At 51.2% G+C, this 23,659-nt stretch overlaps 1 protein-coding gene across 1 annotated transcript; it reads left to right on the top strand.

Annotated features, from left to right (window-relative positions):
• Window positions 1–314: 314 nt before the first annotated feature.
• KLHL35 (kelch like family member 35) lies at window positions 315–13,144 on the top strand. The gene is made up of 7 exons (XM_047753019.1): window positions 315–3,249; window positions 6,028–6,888; window positions 7,884–8,068; window positions 9,491–9,609; window positions 10,220–10,408; window positions 11,633–11,821; window positions 12,781–13,144. The coding sequence occupies exons 1-7, from the start codon at window positions 3,242–3,244 to the stop codon at window positions 12,967–12,969; spliced, it is 1,740 nt and encodes a 579-aa protein (XP_047608975.1). The 5' UTR covers window positions 315–3,241; the 3' UTR covers window positions 12,970–13,144.
• Window positions 13,145–23,659: the final 10,515 nt, after the last annotated feature.

The following is a 23,659-nucleotide window of genomic DNA, read 5'->3' as shown; positions in this document are numbered from 1 at the left end:
CAGTGGGAGGGTAGGACAGAGCTTGCTGAGTTTGGGATTCAGGTCCCATGATAGAGGAAGAACCACTCTCAGAAACAAAGAGGAGGAGTTCCCTCCGTGGCTCAGTGGTTAACGAACCTGACTAGGATCCATGAGGATGCCGGTTTGATCCCTGGCCTCCTTCAGTGGGTTAAGGATCGGGCATTGACATGAGCTGTGGTGTAGGTCACAGCCACAGCTCCGATCCTATGTTGCTGTGGCTGAGGTGTAGGCCGGCAGCTGTAGCTATGATTCGACCCCTAGCCTGGGAACTTCCATCTTCCATATGCCGTGAGTGTGGCCGTTAAAAAGAAAAAAGAAAAGAAAAAGAAGAAACGAAACAAATGGGAGAGTGGCAGGGTGGTGGGGCCCCTCCCTTGCATCACATGGCACCAGGGCTTTCTTAACAGCTCTGGCCTTGGGAACCAGTGCCCCCATATTGTCTTAGAGAGGTAAAGCGACCATCCATGGCCACACAGCTTAGAACTGGGAGAGCCAGAATCCCACCCAGGCTGTGGCCCCAGGGTTTAAGTGTGTCTTCTACAACCGGTCAGGAATGGCAAGGCAGCTAGGGCTTCTGGGTCCTTAAGGCTGGGCAGCGCGACTCACTGTCCCCTCGTGGCCACATGGAGGCTTTCTAAGCTCTGTCCTCAGCTGGGAGACGCCTCTCCCCGTGGCAGAGGTTTGGCTTTGACTTCTCAGGGCTTTGGTCCTGACTGAAGAGACCCACCTCCACTTCCGGCCCAGTGGGACACCTGTGCTGAAAGCACAATGGCAGCCCCCAGGACCAGAGACGTCCCTGTCCTTCAGTCCTTGGACCTCTGTCCTCCATGGGAAGGGGTCAGTGGCAGAGTCGGGGCAGGTCTATAACCTCCGTCTTCGTCCTAAGAGTCTGCATGGTCTTGAGTGTGTCTTATGGAAAAGGGGGAGGCTGAACCCCAGTTCCAGCCTTCAATGAACACGGTGCTTCCTGGGGGCCAAGGAGTCTGTATCTTCACCAAATAGGGACCTTCCTGGATAGAATTCCCGGGGGTCTGAGCAATTGTGGCCCCTTGCGGAGGAAAGGAAAAGAAACCTCTCCCGATTCTGTCCAGACTGGGCCCCCACATTAACCTCTAGGACAAGCCCTCCGGGACCTGAGGGGATTTGCCCTCCTCCTCCCCTGCGAACATGTGCCAAGTGCTCCCTTCCTGGAGCAGAGGTCGGCTCCTGCCTCTCCCTGGGCACGAGGAAGCATGAATGAAACCTGGACCATCCAGGTCAGCAGTGAGGCACGCCGCCTACCTGAATGCCCCAAGAACCTCCTCTCTGGCCTTGTGCATGCCCGCCCACGCAAGTGAATTTGACCTTTCATGCCAGCCCCTCCCTGTCCAGTTAGTGCCCCTGGCCCCACGTGGGCAACCTGAAACATCCTAGAGTCCTCAGGAGGGGACAGAGGGGCTGGGAGTTCTGAGTGGGACTCCTCCTGTCACCAGGGCTCTACACTATACCTCGCAGTCCCGAATGCGGAGCTGGTCCAGCTGCCTGCCCTTGTCCCCTAACAACGGCAGGAGGAGAGGCCACGCCCTAGCAGGGCATGTGGCTGCGCCTTCACCTTCAGTGGAGCACACAGCCTGGGGTCACCCTGGGTTCCTGCCCCTTCACCTGGGGAATTACTGAGAAGCCCACCTTCCTGGTGCCCTCCTCACACCCTTCCCCCATGTGTGGGAGACGGCCGGGCTGCCCTTCACAGGGAAACAGCAGATGGGCCCCTCCCTTCCTGCCCCCCACCCCCAGACGCACTCCTCGCTTCTCCCCTTCCCCCTCCAGGGTCCTCCTTGAACCCTTAGGCCATCCTTCCCCAGGACGGGTACAGAGGTGTCCGGATCTCTGACAGCCTTTAACATACAGCGCGCACACACCCCTTTCAGGGGGAAGCAGGGTCTCAGAAGAGACTCCGCCAGGCCTCCGGACACGCGCTCGGCCAGCATCACAGCGACCCTCTCATGGTGACCCTTCCACAAACCCGGCCTCCTAAGCCTCCCTAGGGCAGGTTCCGCAGGTCCCTGCCTCACCATCGCCATGTGGCACATGGCTTTCACTCAGAAACCCCTCTCGAGGTCACAGCAACCCAGCAAGACAGGCGGGGCAGGAATGGCGATCGCTCCTACGGAGATGAAGAGCCAGCGCTAAGGGCACAGTGACTGCGCTGCATGGCAAGTCCCAGGACCAGGCCCCAGGTGCCACAGGTCCATCGGGGTTCTGGTCGGGGCAACCTCCTCCCAAACTACTGCCCTTTTCCATGAAGGCGAATGCCCTCACCCACCCCCCACACTAGGCCCTGTGGCCCTTCAGAGGCAGCAAATGATCAGACGGCTGCCTGTGGAGCTGCCTCCCTCTGGCTGCAGGCCAGCCCAGCCCAGAGCTGCCTTGTTCTCTCCCCAGCCCACCCCCACCACCCCAGGCCAGCCCAATACCATCACGCCTGCCTCACTGCATGCCCTCCAGGCTGGTACATTGTCAACTCAAAAACACCATACCACAGGTGCAGGACCACAGGCTGCCCCCACACACGTCTGTAAGACAAGTCCCCTGTCCTGGGCAGACAGCCCCTTCTCACACCCAGAAACGGACAATCACAGAGAGATGCAGACACAGAGACAGAACACACAAGGCATGTAACCAGATACATGAGGTCCCAAAGTGACATGTCTGCTGTCAAGCAGGAACAGACACAGCACGGAGTTTCAAGGAGGCAAGAGGGAAACCTAGACCTCTAAGCTCTGCAGTTACATTCCTACACCTACAGCTACTCAATCACACCCGGCCCAGCGCCACAGAGTCACTCCCAGACTCACATCCAGGTACCCGGAACACCTGCAAGCACATATGCCCTCACGTCCAGGTATCATTCAGGGGCGCAGCCAGCACCAGTCACCCCCGATTCAGGCACACGCATCCCAGGGTCGTTCACAATCCCACACCTACTCTCGCCTCTTCCCTCCCCCCTCATCCCAGGGCTGGTCCAAGAGTAGAACAAAAGCCCAGCGTCCCCTCCTCCCCTTCCCCCTTAACTCTCCCCTCCCCACTCGCCTGGCGTCCAGCCCCTTTGTCCTCCTGCAGCTGAGCCTGAGTCCAGGCAGAGTGGCAGGGACATTGAGCCCGGGCTGCTGGAGTACAGGCGGCAGCACAGACAGGAGTGGTCAGCAAGGAAGCAGCAGCTGCAGAGTGCCTGGGAGAGGTCATGGCCAGGTAAGGGCCAAGTAACGTGGGGACTTAGGATGCAGGGCTGCCCTGGCTGTGTGGCGTCTACAAGAGTGTGTGTGTGTGTGTGTGTGTGTGTGTGTGTAAAAGAAACGGGGCAGCATGCAGGGCTGCCCTGGCTGTGTGGCGTCTACAAGTGTGTGTGTGTGTGTAAAAGAAACGGGGCAGCATGTCAATTTCTAGGGCCTGGCTGGGTCCCTCAGTCTGTGTCAGGACCTTCGGTTTGAGGTGCCTAGATTCTCAGCTGGGATGGGAGGAAACCCATCAAGCCCTGCCTGGGAATCCCTACCTTCCACGTTCCAACAAGGCATCGTTGGACTCCTAGACTGAAATCTCTAGGGTGGAAACTGGGTCGGATGTCCCAGTGTATCCACAGTGCCCAGCGCCGCAGACAGCAGGAGAATGAAGGAAAAAGTAGCGGTTGCACTTCCCAGGAGGGGCTCCCTCCCTCTCCCAGACAGCCCCTGGTGCCAGGACACCTCGCAGAGAGAAGTCCCTCCTGATACGGATGAGACCTGCCCTCTTGGATCTCAGCTCAGAGCATGGCTGAGAAATTCTCAGCCGGCAGGAACAGAATGAGGGCAGCACACTCCAATGACTGCTCTCACCTCCTTCCAGGGGACGTGGGCTGCTCCTTGGGACACGCCCCCACCTTGGCAAGTGTGGCTGAGCCACTAAGTGTGCAGAGTCTAGAGCCAGGTGGGTTCAGGGCCCAACCCCTCTACTTGGGCCAAGTAGTTACCTTCCTGGGACCCTGCCCAGCAGATAGCTCATTTCCCTTGGTGCTAAGACAGGGGATCCGCCACCCAGGATGGCCCAGGCATGAACAGTTCAAGTCAGACTAACTTAGTGAGCAAGATCTGACCTCCAGGACAAAGCAGTCTCAGGGTGTTTCCTTCACAGCATAGCAGAAGTAAATGTAACTAGTACCCATGAGGATGTGGGTTTGATCCCTGGCCTTGCTCAGTGGGTTAAGGATCTGGCATTGCCATAAGCTGTGGTGTAAGTCACAGACATGGCGCAGATCTGTAATTGCTGTGACCATGGCATAGGCCGGCGGCTACAGCTCTGATTTGCCCCTAGTCTAGGAACCTCCATGTGCCACAAGTGCAGCCCTAAAAAGACCAAAAAAAAAAAAAAAAAAAGGCCGTCTCAGAGGAAGGACAGACAAGGAGCAGGGAGCAGAGTGCTGCTCCCCTAGAGTAAACTGCCACATAAAGAAGTGAGCTCCCTGTCCCTGGAGGTGTGCAAGCAGAGACCAAACCGCCCACTACAGATCTTCAGTCTGTAGAATGCTTTCACAAACACCCCTCCTTTGACTCTCACGGCAACCTCTGAAGGGCAGGTTACCTCCATGTGATCGTTTCCTCATGACAAACTTTAAAAAGAAGGGGGGAGGGGGTCTAATTCAGGTCTCTGAGGATCACACAAAATTATGCACAGAAAAGCAACTTTAAACACATTGTGCGCTCCCTTCCCCTTGGGTAAAAACATGTAGGGAAACATCTCCTGGGTTTGTACTGTGTACCTAGACTTTCTCGTACGCTCCACCTAACAGTCACCAAGTCACAGCAACCGTGTGAGGGAGGCGTTTCAGATGAGGAAGGGGATGGGGAGTGATTCGCGCAGGATCACACACCGGGATCAGTCCTTGGAGCGAGCTCTTCCCCCCATCCCCACAGGGCTTCCTTGAGAACGGAGAACTCACCACGGAGGCCACCTTCCCTTTTAGCCTCGGCTCTCACCTCTAGGCCTTGGCACAGGTGGAGACCTCCTCCCTCCACTCCCTTCCCTTCTCCTGGCGAATCCTACCTGTCCTCAGTCAGACTGACTGACCCCTGTCAAGGATGCCTTCCCTGACTCCCCTCCGACTGGAGCTCCCCTAATGCTTCTTCAAGCTCCAGGAGAGCAGGGGCTATGTCTTGTTCACCACCTGGCACAGAAAGAGCTCTCAATAAATACCAGCTTAATACATTCACTTGACCTTGAACAGGCACTAATTGAGCACCTACTATGAGCCAGATCCTGCACTGTTGGGGGAGGGGCAAATATTACATAGAATAATCAGGGTGTGGCCAATGGGGAACACCTGTAGATCCCTAGGATGGAGCGAGGAGAAGTTGGTCGATTTTATACCCCCCCCCACACACACACACACACAGCATCTCTGTGGAGTTGCCTGAATTCCTTGACCAAAGGCTACAGCTCCTGTCAGGGGGCCCTCTTTACAGAGGTATTTTGGGTAGGTTCCAATAACCTCCCAGCCCTCCACCTTCAGACCTTGGAGAGATGAAGTCTTCCAGCTGTGGTAGCCACAGTGGCACTGCTCTATCCCTTGGGGGAGTCCCAAAGCACTGCCTATGCTTTTGTAAGAACTTCCTTTATTAGACTCTCCTCAAATTACCCCACTTGAGAGTATGCCATCTGTCTCCCGCCAATGCCTACAGGAAGAAGCTTAGTGAGTTTGAAGAACAGAAAGAGCCACATGACTGCCGTGGGTAAAGGGGCTGGGGGGACGACGGTACAGCTAAAACAGGGTCCAGCCCTTTAGGTTAGGCAGAGACCGGCTCACTGACATCATTCGGAATCTGGATAGATGGATGGAAGGAACAGCGGTAGCATGAACACAGGTTAATAAGTTCATTCGCACCTGCCTGAGTAAACGACTGAACCGACCAAGGAAGGGAAGGGGTGGGGCCTCCTGCCCTCTAACCAGGCCCCAGCCAGGTGTATTTGTCAACGCTATCTGTGTCCTCTGCCCAGCAGGATGCTGGAGGGCCCAGTGCCGGAGGAGTCAGAGCAGGCCTCCGAGACGCCGTGCGCGGGGTCCTGCCACGCGCAGCGCGTCCTGCAGACCCTCAATGCTTACCGGCGGAGCGGCACCCTCACGGACGTGGTGCTGCGTGCGGGGGGTTGCGACTTTCCATGCCACCGTGCCGCGCTTAGCGCAGGGAGCGCATACTTCCGTAGCCTGTTCAGGGCTGGGGAGCCACAGCAGGGCCTGACAGTGGTGCCAGGCGCGGGCCCAGCAGGGACCGCGACCGCGGCGGCGCTGGCCGTGGTGCTGGACTACATGTACGGCGCTGGCGTGCGGCTGCGCACGGAGGAAGAGGCGGCCGCGGTGCTGGCGCTGGCCGAGCGGCTGGGCGTGGCGGGCCTGCGCGAGGCCTGTGCACGCTTCCTCGAGGGCCGCCTGCGTGCTGCCAACAGCCTGGCGCTGCGCCGCGTGGCCGCTGCCTTCTCGCTCGCTTCCCTGGCTGAGCGCTGTGGCCGCGTGTTGCGCCAGGCCTTCACCGAGGTGGCGCGCCACGCGGACTTCTTGGAACTGGCGCCCGATGAGGTGGCGGCACTGCTGGCAGACCCGGCACTGGGCGTGGTGCACGAGGAGGCCGTGTTCGAAGCGGCCATGCGCTGGGTGCGCCACGACGCGCCGGCACGCCGGGGACAGCTGCGGCGCCTGCTGGAGCACGTGCGCCTGCCCCTGCTGGCGCCCGCCTACTTCCTGGAGAAGGTGGAGGCTGACGACCTGCTGCAGGCTTGCGGCGAGTGCCGCCCGCTGCTGCTCGAGGCCCGGGCCTGCTTCATCCTGGGCCGTGAGGCCAGCGTGCTGCGGGCCCGGCCTCGGAGGTAAGCTGCCCCCCCCCCCCACCTCCGTCCCCTTGCCTCCCGCCTTGTGCCCTGCGTTATTCCCCTGTTCAGTCGCTCCCTCACTCCTCCACTATCCTTTTCCTATCACTTGATCGCACCTCTTGACTGAGATTCAATCATTCAACAGACTTTTCATAGGCTTGATGCTGGGCATTGTGCCCTCCAAGAGTTCACAGTCCAGTGGGGGAAATGCAGGGATCTCACAGCTCGCAAACATTGTCTCGTGCCAGACTCAGGAGTGATCTGAAATACTCTAACTTCAGGGAGCCCAGTCTAGTAAGGGGTATAAATAGGCAGGCTTGGGAAAAAATTAAAAGGCTTACTCCCACCTCATAATTGCCAGACCAAGAGACTTTTGGGTAGACGGTCTTGCTGACGGTCTGTCACCCTCACGAGAACAAGAGACATTGTGGCCCAAGAGGTTCAGTATTTGTCAAAGGAATTAGGTAGGAAGCCTTTCACTAAAAGGTTTGGTAATTCTGGTTGGGTACGCACCTGAAGGGTCAGTGGGAGGGGAGAATGCTTTGCCGAAAGGGGATGTAGCCTGGTTTAATGGCTTTAGCAACTAGGAGAGGGGTTTAGGAGATGGCTAGAGGAGGAGGGATACAGATGAGTCTGTGTGAAGGTCAGACAGTGCGGAGACCAACTTGGGATTGAGTTCCAGCTCTGTCACTTTCGGCTACATGACTTTGGGCAAGTCAGGATTAAATGAGGATTTTTTTCTACATAAGGGTAAGGGCTCTGTAAAGATTCGTTCCCTGTAACTGAGAGGTCAGTCCAATGGGGTAAGGAGCAGTGACCCTCTCTTCCCATCAAAAGCCAGGAGGTCGGAAGTGCCAGAGTCCAGCACAGGAAGGTGGAGAGCAGAAGGGCGTGGAAGAGCAGCAAGACCGTATAGTTCAGTCGATGAGACGGTGAGAGAGGGCTGAAACCTGGCTGCCTGTTAACCGGCACTGGGCTTGTCCCCATACCAGGTTCATGGACCTAGCTGAAGTGATCGTGGTCATTGGTGGCTGTGACCGCAAGGGGCTCCTGAAGCTGCCCTTCGCTGATGCCTACCATCCAGAGAGCCGGCGCTGGACCCCACTGCCCAGCTTACCCGGCTACGCGCGCTCAGAGTTCGCCAGCTGTGCTCTCCGCAATGATGTCTACATCTCTGGTGAGGGCGGGCCCGCAGCCCGAGCCCCACAGGATTGGCTCCTCGCAGCCCGGGCACTGCCCTCCTCCGCGCAACAGGGATACAGGGGCGGGATCTTTCCTGATAACCTACAGTTACCAGCTGAGGTGGTACTGCAGAGCCAATCACTGGTGTGACTCCAACCTTTATCCGGCAATGTTTGCCTCAGCTCAGATCAGGGTTAATCATTTTTCTTTATCTAGCCTACCATGTGCTGTGCTAAATTATGCTAAGCAGCTTACATTAGTTATCATTTAATTCCCACAACAAGCCCACTTTATAGGGAGATTTTCCACCCACTGCCTCAAGAATGGCAAAGACTGGTTTGATACCAATGGACTGTGCCCTCCCAGAGATTCGGGCCCCTAGAGTGCCCTGGACAGGGGGAGTCAGAGACCACCTTACCACCAAGCAGAAAAGCGGGCTGTGAGTCCCCACATAATTTGGATTCCCAACCAGGGAATCTGGCCCAGCTTCATGGAAGGGATGATTTTCAACTAGACCTTGAAAACTGGAGGGAACAGCAGAGACAAAGGCATGAGGGTAAAAAGGAACCTTGGGTACCCAGGTCTCCAAGGTGCAGGCTGAGGGTCTGAGAGGAAGGGATGTTACTGTGGATTAGACAGTAAAGGGAGTCTGAAGTCAGGGAGGCTTTGACTCCAGGCCTTCGTAGACTGCACTTGCCATAGGGAGCTGTGGGGGCCTGAGGATAAGGAGAAAAGGCACGGGAAGGCCTCGGCAATCGTCCAGGCCACACTTTATTCCTGGACAACTTATCCAAGGCCACTGACGGCTCCGGAGCAACATGTGTGGCCTCTGCTTGGTACCACTGGGAATACCTAGAGGCAAAAGCTATGAAACAGAGATGGGGCTTGGGTCAGGGTCAGGCTGAGGGGTGCAGTTGGGGTTCTCCCTGGGAAGGGTGCTCCTGAGAGATGAATCAATGTTGAGGAACACCAGGATGGCCTGACACTGACAGGGAGAGTCCACAACCTGCATCCCCAGTGCCTGGCCCCGAGGGGCCTAAGAGTGCTGAGCTTGGGAATCAGAAGTTCTGGTCGTTGCTCCAGCTTTAAGAGGCCATCACCTTCAGCAGAGTCCAAAGTGCCCCCCGTCACTTGCTTCCCTGAGCCCAGAGCTCAGTGAAGACCAACTCTTCCTCCCTCAATCTTAGGTCTCACCCCTCAAGACTTTCTGCCTGTTGTCCTAACTCAGACCTTCCCACCACTCATGAAAGCACACTGTCTGAGTCACAGCCAGAGTCTCACACTAACCTGGGGGGAAGTCCTTCCTGCTGTCTACCCTTAACCCTTCCTTTGGATCTGCGGACCCTGGTTTCTAGCCCCTTAGAGTGATGGAAATAGCAAGAGAGCCCGGGGGCAACAGCTGCTTCTCTCTCCCTAGGAGGCCACATCAACAGCCGTGACGTGTGGATGTTTAGCTCCCATCTGCACACCTGGATCAAGGTGGCCTCACTGCACAAGGGCAGGTGGAGGCACAAGATGGCGGCCATGCAGGGGCAGGTAGGGACACCCAGCAGCACTGCCCTGGGCCCAAGACAGCCATCTCTGGACTTCCTGGGGTAGGCCCTCTATGACCCTTTCTTCGTAAGAAGGGGTGAGGCCCCCAAAAGGAAGGGACTCACCCAAAGTTGCATAACAATGCTAATGCTAATAATAATAATTACTGTAATAGTACAGCCTAGTAGTCAGGGGCTCAAGAGTATGTGCTCCGGGGCCAAAGAGCCTAGATCGGAATCTCGACTCTGCCACTTAAGACCAAAAAGAAAAAGGAAAAAAAATCTGCCAATTATCTTTGTAAGCTACATCTCAAAATCAGAAATGCAAATAAGTGCTTCTTGGAAATCATTTAAGTGAGGTGATAAGCCCTTAAGAAATCACTAGTTATTTTTATTAAGCATCACTTTGGTGCCAGGCATTTTACCTGTCTAAAGCGCATTCAGTACCCATCCTGCAAACCCATTAGCAGGGGAATCAGCTAAGGGAGGTTCAGGAAACGGGAGGAGGGGAGGCAGAGCCAGGAGCTGGGATAGTTTCTCTGCACACAGCCAGAGGCTGTGGGGCTGAGATGCAGGCCGCCCTGACTCTTGGTAATCTCTCACTTTACCCTCAGCTGTTCGCGGTGGGTGGCTTTGACGGCCTGCAGCGCCTGTGCAGTGTGGAGCGCTACGACCCCTTCTCCAACACCTGGGCAGCAGTGGCATCACTCCCTGAGCCGGTGAGCTCCGCTGCTGTGGCGCCCTGTGCCGGACGGCTCTACGTGATCGGGGGCGCCGGGCAGGATGGCATCAGCACCAACAAGGTGGGCCAGGAGAGGGTGGTGGAGGCCTACTGTGTGCCAGGTGCAGAGCTGGGGCTTTCATGTCCAGGACCATTTTCTCACTTAATCTCACTGACAGCCTTGAGGAGTCATCCCCATGTTTCAGGCAAGGAAATGAATTCAGAGATGACCCCACAAGGTCACACAGTAGGTCTGGATCACGGTGTTTGGGGTGGTACATGAGTTTCACAGATCTTAAAAACAAAGTGAGGGCAAAGAGTAATTAGTTAAAAAGCTTCTCCTCCATTCAAAAATATCTTTTATATATATATATATATATATATATATATATATATATATATATATATATGAAAAATCACTCCTAGTCTCACCACCTAAGGATATGTACTGCTAATATTTTGGTGCACCGCCTACTAGGCTTCCTCTGAACTGACTCACTCTTCTGTTTTAGTTTTCTGTTCTGTTAGTAAAATGAGGCATTCGACTTTTTCTTCTAAGTATAAGCACTTTCTATGTGGTTAGGAACTCTTCAGAGTTGTCATTTCAGTGTCCGTGTAACAGTCCACTGAGTGGGTGGATCGGTGTCTACCAAATTTTCTATTGTTGGACATTTACGCTTTTTGACAATAAAAATTGGTCTTTGTTGTAGCAGCTCTCCCTGCCCTGACCAGCTCACAGGCCTGGGATCTGACTCTTTCCCAAACGAGGATCCCTAACCTCTTCAACCCCACTCCCAGCTCCCAGCACATGTTCCTGGGCTGGCTGGAGGAATACCTTTCAGTACCTTCTTGGGCAGCAGCAATGTGAGAAGCAAGGCCTTGTAAACACCCGAGGGCCTGGGAGGCCTGAGGACAGCTGTAGGAATGAAGGCTGCAAGACACCCTAGCTGAATTTTGTCATAACCTCAGAGCTCCTGGAAGGCAGAAGAGGGTTGACAGTATACGCAGCCAGGAGCACATCTCTGTGGGAAACCTGCTCTGAGAACCCTCTAGAGCACTAATGCAGATGACACTTCCAGCTCCTGGGACGTAGACCTCTTCCTAGACCTTCAAAGATGAACTTTTGCCGGGGGAGGGGCTAGGACGAGGAAGCTGAGCGCACTTGAGGGGAGGGATGCTAGCTCAGGCCTGGTGGACACAGGCAAATGTTATACTGAATGGGTCCCCTGGACAGAGAGCTGGGAAGGTAGGCAGCAGGGTGGCTGAAGGGTGAATCTTCACCACTGCTGCTCCTCCTGCCCCTCAGGTGCAGTGCTTTGACCCCAAGGAGGACCAGTGGAGCCTGCGGTCACCAGCCCCCTTCTCGCAGCGATGTCTTGAGGCTGTCTCCCTAGAGGATACCATCTATGTGGTTGGGGGCCTCATGAGCAAAATCTTCACCTACGACCCTGGCACAGATGACTGGGGGGAGGCGGCTGTCCTCCCCAGCCCTGTGGTAAGTGCAGGCTCCCGGGCACAGCCCCGGCACTGGCTGTTCAGGAGAGTGAAGACCCCCTTCTAAGGGTCCAGATCTCAGAGGCAGTTAAGACTTGTGCTAGACTCCATGCCAGGTAGTTTTACATAGTTCTCTAGCTCTGTCCTCACAATAATCAGCCTTGCACTTCAAAGATAAGGAGACTGGTGCCAGAAAGGCTGAGGTGTCACCAGTTAGGCCGTGTCAGGCAGAGCCTGGATTGCCAGTTCTAGGTGCTGTCGCTTTGGAAGGGGGAGCCTGGTCTCAATGACCCTGCAGTCTCTCTGGCTCTCAAGGCTACCAGCTGGTGGCCTGTGTGTGTGTGGAGGGGGTGTAGGGAGAGCCAAGGAGTGACCTGCTGGGTTCCCTCACCCCCGTGATATCAGAGAAGAAGGGACGTCTAGGCCCTGGATGCCTGGCCCCTGCATTCCTTGCCTCCCCCACCATTCTGTTCCCTCTCCCAAACCCTACACAGGGGTACGGTTGGACTGGCGGTCCCTGTCATTCTTACCTCTGGTGATTCCAAGCACCTAGATTTCTGGCTTCCCCGAGCCTGAGGTCCTAAGATGGTGGTGGTGGGTAATTACTGCCACTGGGGGCTTACTGTATTCCAGGTACTATGTAAAATGCTTTACATGCTTAATCTCATTAACTCTTTAAGGTAACCTTACGAAGAAGGAACTACTACTATTCTCACTTTTCAGACAAGGAAACTAAGGCCCAGAGAGGTGAAGTGACTTGTCTTAAGGCCATTCATTTATTAGTAAGGGTCCCACCAGAGCTTTAAATCAGGTCCATCCAATTCCTCCCGCTCCACCATCCAGACTGCCTGCTCATATTCTGTGAAGGTCAGGATTTTGTTGTCTGGCCTGGCCAGCCAGGGATAGAGGCAACCCCAGGCTGGACCCCATAACTATTTGTTTTTCTGTTTGTCCACCCAGGAGAGCTGTGGCGTGACTGTGTGTGACGGGAAGGTCCACATCCTTGGCGGGCGGGATGACCGCGGAGAAAGCACCGACAAGGTCTTTACCTTTGACCCCAGCAGTGGGCAGGTGGAGGCCCAGCCATCCCTGCAGCGCTGCACCAGCTCCCACGGCTGTGTTACCATCATCCAGAGTCTGGGCAGGTGACTCGCACTTGAGCCAGAAGGCAGGAGGGAGAACTCAGGCTCACCACGTCTCCCCTCATAGCACCTCCATGTAAACAGCCTCTTAACTGACTACCCCTTTTCCTGCAGAAATAAAACCTCCTTCAAAGGCTGGGTCTGTGTTCCAGCTTAAGCCTCCTTTGCCTGGAGAAGTAATGCCCAGTATCTGCTCCCTACTCTGACTCTTTATAAAGCATCTTCCTATGTTACCTCAATTTACTTTCATAAGAGCAGTATGGACGTCTTATGAAATAGTTCATGCAGAAAAAAGGAAAAATAATTTTGTATTGTTTAAGATTATAATAAAACGCAAATCAAAACTACAGTGAGGTACCACCTCACACTGGTCAGCATGGCCATCATTAACAAGTCTACAAATAACAAATGCTGCAGATGTTGCGGGGGAAAGGGAACCCTCCTACACCGCTCGTGGGAATGCAAACTGATAAAACCACTATGGAGAACAGTATAGAGGTTCCTCAGAAAACTGAACATAAAACTACCATATAATCCAGCAATCCTACCTCGGGCACATACCAGACAAAACTACAACTCAAAAAGATAAAGGCACCCAGAGCTCCCGTTGTGGCTCAGTGGTTAACGAATCCGAATGGGAACCATGAGGTTGCAGATTTGATCCCTGCCCTTGCTCAGTAAGTAGGTTAAGGATCTGGCGTTGCTGTGAGCTGTGGTAAAGGTCGGAAAGATGTGGCTCGGATCCTGCTTTGCTGTGGCTCTGGCATAGACCTGTGGCTACAGCTCCCCTTAGACCCCTAGCCTGGGAACCTCCGTATGCTGCGGGTGCGGCCTTAGAAAGGACTGAAAAAAAGATAAAGGCACCCAAATGTTCACAGCAGCACTATTCACAATAGCCAAGACATGGAAACAACCTAACTATCCATCAGCAGATGAATGGTTTAAAGATGTGGTACATACATAAAAAGGAATACTACTGGGCCATAAAAAAAAAAAAATCAAGATTGGAGTTCCCGTTGTGGCGCAGTGGTTAACGAATCCGACTAGGAACCATGAGGTTGCGGGTTCGGTCCCTGCCCTTGCTCAGTGGGTTAACGATCTGGCGTTGCCGTGAGCTGTGGTGTAGGTTGCAGACGCGGCTCGGATCCCCCGTTGCTGTGGCTCTGGCATAGGCCGGTGGCTACAGCTCCGATTCGACCCCTAGTCTGGGACCCTCCATATGCCGCAGGAGCGGCCCAAAGAAATAGCAAAAAAAAAAAAAAAAAAAAAAAATCAAGATAATACCATTTGCAGCAACATGGATGAAACTAGAGATCCTCATACTAAATGAATTCAAAAAGAGAAAGACAAATACCCTATGATATCACTTATGTGGAATCTAAAATATGGCACATATGAGTCTCTCTACAAAACAGGAACTGACCCACAGACATAGAAAACAGCTTGTGGTTGCCAAGGGGTAGTAGATGCAAACTATTAAATTCAGAATGAATAAGCAATGAGGTCCTCCTGTATATAGCACAGAGAACTATATCCAGTCTCTTGGGACAGACCGTGATAGAAGGTAACATAAGAAAGGGAATTTTTATCTGTGTATGACTGGATCACTTTGCTGTGCAGCAGAAATTGGCCCAACACTGTAAATCAACTATAATGAGAAAAATAATTTAAAAAAAAAAAAAGGAAATAGATAATTACAAATGCCTTTGTAGGCCCCTCTATTCCCAAACTGATTCCTTCCCACATTCCTCCCAGAGGTAGTCACCATTTTTAAATGGCAAATTACCAGCACTTTTTTTTTTTTAACTTTTAGTGAGTTAGTTACTGATAGATCTATATTTTACAGAGAAGGAACTGACTTAAGATGAAACATATCGAAGGCAGAATCTATGACTCTGATTTCATGAAGCTTCAGAATCTGCGAGGCACTCCTGGTCAAGATGGTTCTCCCTTTTCTAAACCACCCTTTTCAATTCAAACACCTAGTGATGACACATAAAATTAAAAGTTTAACTACGAATTCCCGTTGTGGTACAGCAGAAACGAGTCTGACCAGGAACCATGAGGTTCCAGGTTTGATCCCTGGCTTTGCTCAGTGGGTTAAGGATCTGGTGTTGCTGTGAGCTGTGGTGTAGGCTGGCAGCTGCAACTACAATTAGATCCCTAGCCTGGGAACCTCCATAGCCTGCAGGTGCGGCCTTCAAATGACAAAAAAAGTTGAGCAACTAAAATAAAAGGCATATACTTATAAGTAAACAGACATGTCTGAGGACCAGAAACAGAACTGTGAAACCAGTAAGGAAGGCAGAAACTCAAGCTCTTGGATTGAGATTCTGGGATAAAGGCCTTAAAAATAGGATTACAAACCAGGCTCATTGCTAGAAGCCTGGGCCAAGATGGGGCTCCCCACTAATGAAAGTAAAAATAAAACAAGATAGCTATAGAACCCTGAGCAGCCTTGGGATAGTAGGGGCCCAGGGTAGTGGGTACCTGAGCCACAGGCCTCTAAGACCCCAGTCAGCCTGGCTCTGCACCTGAATGTTGTGAAATTCCCAGCGGTGGCAAAGGGTACAAGCCCCTGATGTCACTATAAGCACCTGGGCTGGCCTGGAGCTCTAGGGCAGCAACATGAAACTGCTGGGTCTGGAGGGGTGAGATCAGTAGAGGAGAGGAGGACAAAGGACACCACAGCTTCTGTGAGGCAAGGCCCAGTGGTGCAGGTTCTGTGCCTATGCTTCTGAGGCCCAGAGGGACTAGCCAGGCTCCAGCTGGGGCTCCCCTTATTTGCACTCAGATTGCCTTTTGAAGAGCTACTATTATCTGCCCTCCATCCCCTCTTCCCCCTCATCTTTCAAAGCCCCAGGGCTCTGTCTGCAAGATCTCTCCAGCTGGGTCTGGCCCACCACAAAGGCCTCAGTCCCAGTTGCACTCCTGCCCTCCGATTATCCAAGATCAGGGAGCCTGTGACCATCTGGACACAGTTGATAATGGAGAGGGGGAGGGGAATGGGGGTAGAAGCCCAGCCTCAAAGCCTGCCTGCTCCCAACCCATGGATAACACCTAGGACAAAGCAAGGAAGGCATGTTGCTTGTTTACCCAAGTGAAAGCCAGAGTGGTAAAGGTAGGAACAAATTGAGGGCAAGCTCTCCCAAGAGACATGGGTGCCTTACCCAGGCTGAACACACTGGTGTAGCCAGGCAGACTGCCAGTTTCCCCCACAATGGCCATCGGTGCTCTCTTGTGAAAATGCCAATGTCCTGGCCTGCCCTGTCTGCCCAGGCAGACCTGACACCCCCACCCCAGAGTTGACCCCTGCCCTGCTGTGCCCCTTCCATCACCTGACATTTGGCTAAGGCTTATGTGTGACATCTCTGGTCTCTCCTGACATATCTGTAAGATGCGTCCTAGGACAAGAAAGGTGTCAACTTTATCTGTGTCCTCCAGCACCCAGAACAAGGCCTCCCACTGAATATATCAAATCCAGGTTTCCTGGATTTCTACCCCAAAATACCTGTGAGTAGCTACTGTAGCTCCCCCCCCCCCACGAATGAGTAAACAGAGTTGTGACGTGACTTGCTTACAAAGGCCATGGGGCTGCTGAGTGGTGGCAGAGCCAGGATTCCAACTCAAGTCCATTTATCTCCAAAGGCTGCTCTCTCCATGCAGCCTCTGCTAATCTGGGAAAACGGTACAGATACGGAGTGCAGCACAGGAGTTTAGAAGTAGGAGATACATGGAGTTCCCAATGTGGCACAGTGGTTTAAGAATCCAACTGCAGCGGCCAGTTTGCCCCCCAGCCCCGTGCAGTGGGTTAAGCATCTGGCCTTGCTGCAGCTGTGGCTTAGCTCCAATCCCTGGCGCAGGAACTTCCACATGCCTCAGGTGTAGCCTTAAAAAAGAAGTAGGAGATCCATCATTTCCACTGTGGGAAATTCTAGCCTGATAGGACACTGTCCCTGACCGTTGTGGCTTCTGACTTGATGAGGGGAGAGACATGGTGCATGTCCCTGTTGAGGCAGGTTCGTAGGAACACAAGCAAAAGGTGACACCAATGTGTCCTAACTTCCTAGGACTACTGGTTAGACAGAGACCATATAAAGGTCTCCCTGGCTCCTAGTCCACTGCTCTCTTGCTGCTGCCACCAGCCCAGCAGCCTGCTGACTGAGAACTGTTCCATTCAGTTTAGAGGGAAGCCAGACAAGTCCACGACCCTTTTGCCAACCTCTCCCCAGCTAAGAATAGAAACTTAACTCTTGGTATGCCATCAGAAGCCGCTGGAATGAAATTTCTGCGTTTCTTTTTTTTAAGGGCCACACCCACAGCATATGGAAGTTCCCTGGCTGGGGGTTGAACTGGAGTTATGGCTCCCGGCCTACATCACAGCCACGCCAGATCCGAGCTGCATCTGTGACCTGCACCACAGCTTACGACAATGCCAGATCCTTAACCCACTGAGAGAGGCAAGGGATCGAACCTGTATTCTCATGAATACCAGTCGGGCTCGTTAACCACTAAGCCACTACAGGAACTCCCAAAAGTTTCTTTTCTGATATAAGAATTAATATTTTGAATATTATTAATACCCTTAGTGGGCTTCCAAAGAACAATGAGAAATTTACTTCTTTTTTGACCACGCCGTGGCATATGGAGCTCCTGGGCCAGGGATCAGACCTGAGCCGCAGTTGTTACCTACACTTCAGCAGCAGCTGCAGCAATGTCAAATCCTTAACCCACTGAGTGAGGCCAGGGATGGAACCCCCACCCTCACGGACACTAGTTGGGTTTGTTTCCACTGATCCACAACAGTAACTCCTTATTTCTTGAAAAAAAATTTAAAAATCTATTTTGCAATCACTACATGGATTTGTTGGGTTCTTTTATATATATAAAATACCTCCATGCTGTACATACCACCCACCTGTTAGTATAGGAAAAAAACGCAGTCTTTACAGAGTTCCACACTATCCACGATTTCAGGCATCCCCTGAGGTCTTGGGATAAATCCCCTTGTGAATAAGGGCACTACTACGATCAGTTAAGAGGAAAGAAAGATTCATCAATTTTTTTTTTTGCCTTTTGTCTTTTTAGGGCCATATCCATGGCATATGGAGGTTCCCAGGCCAGGGGTCAAATCGGAGCTGCAGCTGCTGCCCTGCACCACCACTCATGGCAAGGCTGGATCCCTTAACCCACTGAGCAAGGCCAGGGATCGAACCTGCAACCTCATGATTCCTAGTCGGATTCGTTAGCCACTGAACCATGACAGGAACTCATCACACAATTCTTTATGACAACTTGTACTATCCTGTTTTGCTCAAAGGTAGTAGGATTGTATATATCTTTTATGATGCCTATGCCCCCAAATTTACTTGGTAGTTTGAGTTCATTAGGAGAGACATGCTGAAGGCAGTTGTATACAAAGGTGAATGGCAGGAAATAGATGGCTGAAGAAATTTTTAAAATTCATTGGATTGGTTATTTGAATTAACCTTTATAAATCTCAAAGTGGAAATATTTTAAAATTATAACGCCAAGAAAATGGCTGTCCTCTCTTCAACAAAATTATAAGCAACCAAATTTTTTTAAAGAACTGTGTGTTGACAATTCAAATATAAAACAAAACCAAAAAGGCCCCAGAAGCTAGAGCTTATTAGAGATGTATCTGAAATCTGGAATCAGCAGTTATAAGATGAATCCTTTTACTTCATGGCAGCTGATGAGCATTTCACTGAATTCAAGTGACACTGCTCACTTGGGGAGTGTACCTACGTACCTTTGAGACAAAGAAAATGGAAAGTTGTCTGCTGTTTTAACTCATATATACGTGTGCATACACACATATATGTGTGTATGAATGACAGCTTATTTTTGTCGTCTTTTAGGGCAGCATATGGAGGTTCCCAGGCTAGCCATCGAACCAAAGCTGTAGATGCAGGCCCACACTACAGCCACACCAGATCCAAGCCTCTCCTGCGACCTACACCACAGCTCATGGCAACGCCATATTCTTAAACCACTGACCAAGGCCAGGGATCGAACCCATGTCCTCATGGACACTAGCTGGGTTTGTTACCACTGAGCCACCAAAGGAACTCCCAAATGAAAGTTTTACTGAGATACAATTCACATACCATAAAATTCATCCATTGGAAGGGTGCAATCCAGTTTTTAGTATATTGCTACGCTGTTAGTACTTGTTAGGATTTATAATAAAATTGCTTTTCACAATACCTTTACTCTTGCTTCTGTAAATTATTTGTAAGGTGACTGAAAACGTAAAAGGGAGGGTGACCATGGGCCCCAACAGTAAAGAGTGATGGCTATTTTTCCTAGTATGTAGAGGGTAAAAGCAGTGAGCAAAAGACCATCTCCTTCAGCGCCCCCTCCCTGATGGAGAGCAGCCCTGCTGCAGGGCCTATGTGCTCCCTTCCCTCCCCCTGAAAAGCAAACAGATTCTTAAAGGTTACTGGAGCCCTAACTTCTATTTAGACTACTTCGGACTTAATGAGTCCAGCTCCTCTAGCTCACCACTGAAGGACTGCTGGGTGCTGGCTCATCATGGGGGCAGTCAATAGCCTGCCAGTAAGGGCAGGATGAATTCATCACAGCCATCCTCACCCCTCAAAGGACAACTGTTACTATGATACAAGACTGAGCAGCAAAGCCATGGCTCCATTTGAATTTCAGAGCAACAGGTCTCCCATCTTTTTTGTTGTTGTAAAAATAAGAGTTTGGGGTCAGATAAATTGTTCCCAACCTAGGCTCTCACATTACTTGTTCTCAAATCAAAAGTGGTAATCTTGAGATAATCTAAATACAGCTGACCCTTGGAGCTCCTGTTGTGGCGCAGCAGAAACAAATCAAACTAGGAACCATGAGGTTGCGGGTTCGATCCCTGGCCTCGCTCAGTGAGCTAAGGATCCAGTGTTGCCATGAGCTGTGGTACAGGTCACAGATGTGGCCTGGATCTAGTTGTTGCTATGGCTGTGGTACAGGCTGGCTACAATTCAACGCCTAGCCTGGGAACTACTTAAAAATTGTAACATCACACTATCTGGGGTTAGATGAATCTGCAGATACCGAATGAAGAGGGTATGGACGAACCACATATATGGAGAGTGGATGCACCCCTAACACTCCTATTGTTCAAGAGTCAGGTGTATGTTCCAAAGCCTAAGAGAAAGCAAACATTCCCCTAAAAGGTACTGCAGAGTTAATGGAGTTAGTAATGGAATATGCCCTAAAGGGTTGGGAAAATTAAATGAGATATTCACAATTAGCTCCTCACCATGGTCATGCTGCCTATCGAGTTATAAATGCAGCTGTGTGTGTGATTAAAGTTCCCAGGCCAGGGATCAGGCCCATATCACCACAGTCATAATGCCAGATCCTTAACCACTAGGCTACCAGAACTCCAAACTTAGCTATAATGAATAACAAACTGGGGGAGTTCCCATCATGGCGCAGTGGAAACTAAATCCGACAAGGAACCATGACGTTGCGGGTTCGATCCCTGGCCTCGCTAGTGGGTTAAGGATCCGGTATTGCTGTGAGCTGTGGTGCAGGTTGCACACGCGGCTTGGATCCCATATTGCTGTGGCTCCAGCATAGGCCAGATTAGACCCCCTAGCCTGGGAACCTCCTTATGCTGTGAGCACGGCCCTCAAAAAACAAAAAACAAACAAACAAAAAATTGGGAATTTAGTAGCCATTTGAAAAACATCAATGATACACCTAAATAAATGTTTTCCTACTCTGGCAAGCCTTACTAATACAAAACAGCTGCATTTATACACAGCCACACTGGAGCTCAGAGACGACCGCTAGTTGAAAGATGGCACAGAAGGCCACTCCCCACAGGTAATATGGGGCAAGGGATACCTGCCCAGCTATGCCCACATCCCCATGGAAGCAGAAGCATGGGCCCTGTGCTCAAGGCCCTTACGGTAATGATGAAGTTAGTTATTAATGATTTCCCCAGATAGCCTGACCTGAAGGCCTGGGCTTACAACTGTTTTTGTCTCCAGATAACATATGCAACGATAAAATAGTGAGAAATGCATTGATATTTAGCTCTCCTTTAACCCCTACAACTGCCCTGTGAGATAACCGAGAACCAGAAAGGTTCAAAGCCATCCTCTCAGAGCACCAGTGATGGTGCCAGCATTTAAACCCAGGCCTCTGATTTTGCAAAGCCCAGTTTCCCCCCCAAACCCCTTGAAGTGTCCTTTGTAACTTGCTCTGCAGAGAAAGGTATCCTCCATCCTCTCTCTGCTCTGCCTCACTTCTCAGCTAAAAGTGGGGAGGATTAAATGACCTGTGGGTGGGTGTAGGATCCAAATACCTACACAGAGCTAACACTCTGCTGTGGGTTACAGCAACTTTTGCAACAGGGTAGTTTGCAAAACCAGACTGTCTATGGACAGAACCCCTTTAAACACTGTCCCTGACCCCACCAGTTCCTATGCTTTTCTTGGTTCTCCACAGACAGTAATGTCTGTTGGTCTCAATCCTGTTGGCTTCTTGGCTTATTCCAAAGTTCTCACATGCAGGAGCTCTTTCCTGCATGTGATTGCAGTTCAATCAGCCCCCTCACTTCTGTAAGACCTGTCATTAGCTGTCAGGAATCCTAATAACAGAACCTAACTCTTCAGAACCAGACAGTAATCTTCTGGTAAAAAGTCTATGAAGGCTGCAGCACCTGTTCCACACTGCCGAAAGCCTTTATTTCCACGAGTGAGTCCAAAGGGTCATTTTGCACATGATTTTGGTAGCCCAGCCTCAGCAGCTTGCCTACTGAGGGGTGGGAGATCATTGCTGAGTCTGGCCACAAGGCTAGATGCTCACACCAAGAAACCTGAACCTTCACGTGAGGCAAAGAAAAGAAAGCCGGAAAACCATCCGCCGGGGGCCTGGGCATAGTGGCAATGACATCCTCTGAGGTAGTTTGCTACTCTGCATACTTTCCTGCACATGTTACACGTCAATGAGTTCACTTTCCCTCTCCAAGCTGCTACTTTGGTGCAGTTTTCCTGCTACAGCACCACCTGGTGGGATGTTACCAGCACCCCTAAATCCCAGTTTTAGGTGGACCGAGGTTTGCAGAAAACTTACTAGGCAAAGGAATTTAAAGTACCACTCAGTCAAATGTGCAAAGAACTGACTGTACTAGACACAGATCCTAGATGACCAGGACTATCTTAATCTGTTTCCAGCACCTCCTACTCCAAAGGCTCAAATTAGCTGGACTGGTTTCACTACCAATCATCTCATAAAGAACTACATCGTACGTCCAGAAATACGGCTTTAGCTTAATACAAACACTAACATTTTCAGTAACCACCTCTCTCAGCCTTTCCCCTTAAAAAATCTTTCACTGGCTTGAGAAAGGGCTCAAGCCTGGAAATGTGTCCCTCAGGGTAAACACAGGGAAAGGAAGAGTGCTTTTGTATTCTGGCTTTAATTCTTAGCCAAGAGAGAATCCACACACATGGACCCACTACCTGGAACACAGTAAACAGCCAGTAACACATTAGCTCTTCCAGTGCCTTAAGAATTCTACAAGAGGGGAATATTTCTACTAATAGGACACAGGACACGATCTCGATTCCATTAACACTGACAAAAACAATGTTACTGTCTAGACAATAAACAACACCCAAGGCTCAATTAAAAGGAGACACACAGATACATTTGTGAGTGTGCTTTCAACATAATTCATTACCTCTAATTAGTCTTTTAGGATCTTCGAGTCACCTTGTCCTTCACTAGTTTCACCTGAATAAATGAAGAGCACCCAATTTCTTGTAGCTGTATCATCAATAGAAAACACTTCAAAATATGAAAGAGAACACTATAGATAATTTAAATATTCTTTATACTTTTTCTAGAGCGTAATTGTTGGGAGAACAAGACATACAAATGTAGGGTTTTGGAGTTCCCACTGTGGCGCAGCGGAAATGAATCCACAAGGATGTGGGTTTGACCCCTGGCCTTGCTCAGTGGGTTAAGCATCCGGCACTGCCGGGAACCCTGGCCTGGAAACTTCCATATGCCACAAATGAGGCCGCCCTAAAAAGCAAAAGAAAAAAAAATGCAGGTTCTTATCACAGCTCTATAATGCTCAGGCAAATTTACATCTGAGCACCAGGCTCTTCATGAGCAGCGAAATCATGAGTTCCAATCATGGCTCAATGGTTAATGAATCTGATTAGGAACCACGAGGTTGCAGGTTCAGTCCCTGGCCTCGCTCAGTGGGTTAAAGATCTGGCATTGCCGTGAGCTGTGCTGTGGGTCGCAGACGCAGCTCGATCCCACACTGCTGTGGTTCTGGCATAGGCCGGAGGCTACAGCTCCGATTAGACCCCTTGCCTGGGAACCTCCATATGTCCCGGGTGCAGCCCTAGAAAAGACAAAATAAATAAATAATAAAAAAATAAAAGAATACCACCTAGAGCATAATATAACCCAAAACCCGTTACGGCCACTGAATTCATTTTCTATGTGTAAGACAAAATCAACAAGTCTTTCTTCTGTTCCGGCCCTTGACTCACAAGTACAGTTGCAACAAAGAGGATTTCAGGAGAAGCACAAAAACACTGAACCACACAGCCATAAAAATCTATCAGGCAATGATCCCACAGGGCTACAGGACCCTCAGTCTCAATACTGGATGTAGAGTCTAGTCAGGCCACATG

Source organism: Phacochoerus africanus, chromosome 11 (genome assembly GCF_016906955.1).
Source record: "Phacochoerus africanus isolate WHEZ1 chromosome 11, ROS_Pafr_v1, whole genome shotgun sequence".
Lineage (NCBI taxonomy): Eukaryota > Metazoa > Chordata > Mammalia > Artiodactyla > Suidae > Phacochoerus > Phacochoerus africanus.
The sequence above is the reverse complement of the archived record's forward strand: the minus strand, read 5'-3'. Positions and strand labels throughout refer to the sequence as shown.